At 47.0% G+C, this 4,629-nt stretch overlaps 1 protein-coding gene across 1 annotated transcript in view; it reads left to right on the top strand.

Annotated features, from left to right (window-relative positions):
• Nucleotides 1-3,670: 3,670 nt before the first annotated feature.
• Nucleotides 3,671-4,629, top strand: part of LOC108800178 (disks large homolog 3-like) — a 33,441-nt gene continuing 32,482 nt past the window's right edge. Inside the window, exon 1 of the mRNA XM_018572133.1 lies at nt 3,671-4,010. Coding sequence (XP_018427635.1) covers nt 3,678-4,010 — 333 coding nt within the window. The 5' untranslated portion in view covers nt 3,671-3,677. The remainder of the gene's footprint in view (nt 4,011-4,629) is intronic.

The following is a 4,629-nucleotide window of genomic DNA, read 5'->3' as shown; positions in this document are numbered from 1 at the left end:
CGAACAGCCCACCTGAGGGTGACCCTGCAGAGCCCCCCATAGAGAATCTATGGGGGGCTCTGCAGGGTCACCCTCAGTTGGGATCTCGAGTGGGCTCTGCAAGGGGTGTAACTAGAAATCACGGGGGCCCCATACAAAATTTTGCTGTGGGGCCCTGTGATTTCTAGTTACGCCCCTGCGCTAACGAATTTTCGTCTGAATCCGAATTCCGAAACAAATTGACTTTCGGAGCCGCATCCCGAAAAACAAAATAACGCAAAATCCGAATTTTTGGCCTAGTATTTTTGACCCCTAAAAAAGTGAAGTCCGGGGTCAAATAATCCGATGAGCTGCCATTGGACGGTGGGAGTTTCTGGATCAAGATTCATTTTGATACATTCGGACTTCGCTTTTTAGATTTGATATTTGGATACATTGTATGAAATCGGAATTGTTTCATGTTCATACAGTGTCAGAATTTAGCGCTTCCTTATATGTGATTTGTTTTATATAATACACTGAGTGGCCAGATTATTATGACCCCCCCATCAGTACTTCGTTGGGCCGCCTGGTGACTCCACGAGATGATGAAAGGTGATGCGAGGAATCTGACACTGCACTGTTGCACTTCTGTTGTCTTGTACCAGCCTTGCCCCTCCCCCGTTCTGCCCTAACATTGACTAGTCGCTGACGGACACAATTCACACGTTCAGACCCAGATTTTCGGCTGACAGTCCGGTCTTTAAACACTTTAACAATGAGCCCCTCTTGAACATGTAACGAATTCTGCTGTTTTGCTGATACTCGCTCCATGGCTCCGAGCGCCAACAATCATCCCGCGTTCAAAGGCTGTTAAATCGCGTTGTTTCCCCGTATCTTCAGAAACAAATCACTTCTACTGTCGTGGTAACCAACCCGCTTCCCTATTTATAATGGTCTGGCCCTCTAGCAACTTCAGTGCCAAATTATAGCTAATTTGCCTACAAACGTCAGGTGGTCATAATAATCCGGCCACTCAGTGTATAAGGTGTGGCACTGAGCTCCTATATGATTCTCGGCCCCCATCCCCCTAATTTCCTGACCGTCATCCATTTTCCTATCTTTATTGTCCCAGGAGAGGGGCGGCTGTCTGGACATCTGCTGCTCATTCTATGGCCGGGTTAAAAGCCTGAACATCAATATACCTCTCAGATGCTCAGCCCTCCATCACTTACTGGCGGACTTCTTACAGCGCATGTAACCCCCATAAGGAAAGCAATAAATGCTCGCAGGGAAGGTGTTCAATAATATCAAATCATTCTGCTTTTTAAAAGGTGAACTCCGGGCGCTCTCATTGAAATGTATTCCTCAATAGCCTCAAAGGATATAAAGCAACTTTGTGAGCACCAAATACCTTTACAAATTCAGATATTACCTTGTGAAAGTAGCAGTGACATCATCACTGTGCTGTACATAGCCTGTGCAGAGAACAGAGCTGTGGGAGGGACCCAGAAAGCCCCACCCACTACAATCAGGAGGGGGCGGAGCTGTGATGAATTCCAATCTTTCCTCTCCCGATGGAAACCAAATGAGAAATAATGGCGCTCTCCTTCCATAACACATCATTATAATAACTTCCAGGCAGAAGATCTGATAACGAGGTCGGAATACAACCTGAGCCGATCTGATCAATCACAAATCACATCCAGTGTAGGAGACAAGACCGGTCACTCTACACAGGGGAGAGAGAGCAGCAGTGCGTGGTCTTTATTACTGGCTGAGGCGTTGCCAGCAAAGTTCTGTCACTTTTTTTACCAATAGCTGAACAGGCTTGCAGTATGATGGCAGTTCCTGTTTCAGGGTGACAACGCCACCACTGTATTGTAAGGCAGTAGTTTAGTGTTGTCATGCTGCAAAAAAAAAAAAGCGCCAGTGATAAAATGTGAATATTTTTTTATGTAATTTTCAGTAATATTTTTTAAAAATGTGAAAAGCCTAAAAAAACCTCTGAATCCCCCAAACCGGCCAAACATCTGGAAGCGTCAGTGTGAAATAATGGGCATTATTCTGATATGAAAAAGAAGACGATGGCGGTGATTGGAGATTTTGTGTTGTTCTGCTTTTAATTTTGCTCACATCCTGTTTCCAGAAAATACCAGAGTGGTACATTTTTTTGAGCGTTGCGATATATCGCCTGGGCTCTGAGTCATAAACGGTTGTAATTTGCCTCACAATTAGCAGCAATTGTGTCATGTGCATCCCCATCATGTTAATGAGCTGGAGCGTTGAAATGAGGCTGGATATCTGATGACAGCACTGTGCCAACCTGTGTGCAAAGGACACGACGGAGGCTGTCCACGTACAAGTGTGTGCACCCAGATATACGTATATATGTTGGTCATATAATGGCCATTGGGTGGCTACTTGTGAACAGAGAGTTACGTTATACTCATCACCGGGCTTCATATCTGGGGAGAGGAGGAAAAACCTTTTACACAATGTTCTGTTGTAAAGGAAACCTGTCCTTGAGTGGAAGGGAGGTGCTCTGTAGTCCTGAAGCACTTCCTCTGCAAGGGTGACAACACTGCTCCTCCATAGATACAGTATGGTAAACGTTGTCATATAGGACAGGAAGTGCGTTGTCGGCAGGTTTACCAGCTTATAATGATGTGAAGGGGGGGGGGTTATACCTTACCATGGTGCAGGCAGGCTTCTGATGTGAAGGGGGGACTCTAAAATGAAGGGGGGCTCTGATGTAAAGGGGGGGCTCTGATGTGAAGGGGGGGCTCTGATACTTTTGCAAGCCACTCATATGCAGCAGGGGTTGGGTGGAATGTAAAAAAAAATGCTCGGAGTTCTGCTTTCATTTTTAGTAGATTTGAAGAGGACTGTCTGTAAATAAAGATTGTTATCCCGGCGTTAAAGCTTTGTGAACTGAAGAAGGGGCTCCTCTGCATCCATATATAATGCCATTTAAAGATTTGGGTTTTGCCCATCCATCCCAATTTCCTTCCACGTCATGTCATGTGTGCAGAACATGTCGGCCAGCTCTGTGTGTCGCTGGCAGTGTCTGCGGCGATGTCTGCAGACATGTGTACATGGCCGGGCTCTATGATGATGCTGAGCAGCCCCTGTCATAAAGATAGTGGGGGTGGGTCCCTTTCCTGTCTCTGATTTGGGATCCTTAATAAAATGTCAGGGGCCCCTCCCCCCCTCCCCCACCAGGATCCGTCAGCTGCAGATCCCCGGTCCCCGTTAAGCCTTTTTTTTGTGTGTGCTGATTAACCCCTCAGACGCCGCAGCAGCTCGTCTCCTCCATCCTAGCCTCCTGCACTGCGGGCCCCATTCTGGCCCCGACAGGGTTACAGCCGGTGGTGCTGATGCTGCTGCTGGTTGCTGATTGGCTGGAGCCAGGAGATGCAGCATCCAGAGGCAGAGAGGCAGCGGCTCCATCATCAGGGACCAGCATCACAGCCTCCTCTCTACACCGTCCAGGAGCACCCAGCCCCGGGCACCCACACCCAACCTCGGGCCCAGGAGATCACCCACCCACAATACAGAGGACGCCATCTTTACACCGGAGGAGCACAGGAGCCTGCATCTCATTGCAACGCCATCTTTTTCATTTGGATTTTCTTTTTTTTTTTTTCCTTCTGGTGAAGAGGTGGATTGGGGTGGTGGGCTGATCTGAGGCTCGTTCATTCCTGGAGCTGGATCCTATGATGCACAAACATCATCATTGCTGCAAGTGCCCAGAGTGTTACGAGGCATCCCGAATGTCTGCCCTGCGCAGGATGGAGCCCCCGACCTATGGAGAGTGGCAGCATGAGCAGTACTCGGGCGGCTATGGGGGGTACAGCTCCCAGACCCTCCCGACGCAGCCCGCGGTCACCCCGACCGCCCGAGGGAAAGCCAAGCTGGTCCCCGCCACCCGGGAGAACCTCACCCCGACCTTGAAAGGGCCCCCCAAAAGCGCCACCCCGAAAATGAACGGCAGCGGACCCAACTGGTGGCCCGAGTGCACCTGCACCAACCGCGAGTGGTATGAGCAGGTGAGTCATGGCACCCCAACAGGTACATGTATTGGTGCACTTCTGCCCAACCTCAGGGCACCCCTGGAGTAGTCTGTATAAGCCGGATTTATGTATGTGATGGATCGATCATAGATAATAAATCGATAGATGATGAGATAGATAGATAGATTGATTCATAGCAGATAGATAGAAATATATTGATATAGATACTCAATAGATAGATATAGATACTCAATAGATAGACATAGATAGATAATAGATAGCTATAGATACTCAATGGATAGATATAGATACTCAATAGATAGATATAGATAATAGATAGGTATATGCTGAATAGATAGATATAGATACTCAATAGATAGCTATAGATACTCAATGGATAGATATGGATGCTCAATAGATAGATATAGATACTCCATAGATATAGATACTCAATGGATGGATATAGATACTCAATAGATAGATACAGAGATGGATGTTGTAGGCAGGCACATTATATAACATATGCCATGTACTTGTGTACTCTGTGTGGGTGTATATACTTGGCATTGTGTAATATCAGGGATGTACATAGATATACAGAGCCAAGCTTTCAGACAATCAATATTCTATCTATCTATAATCCTTATTTGAGATC

This window comes from Nanorana parkeri, unplaced genomic scaffold (assembly GCF_000935625.1).
Source record: "Nanorana parkeri isolate BGI_ZX_2015 unplaced genomic scaffold, ASM93562v1 scaffold1946, whole genome shotgun sequence".
NCBI classification, from domain to species: Eukaryota; Metazoa; Chordata; class Amphibia; order Anura; family Dicroglossidae; genus Nanorana; species Nanorana parkeri.
Note: the sequence above shows the minus strand (reverse complement) of the source record. Positions and strands in the feature narration are given on the sequence as shown.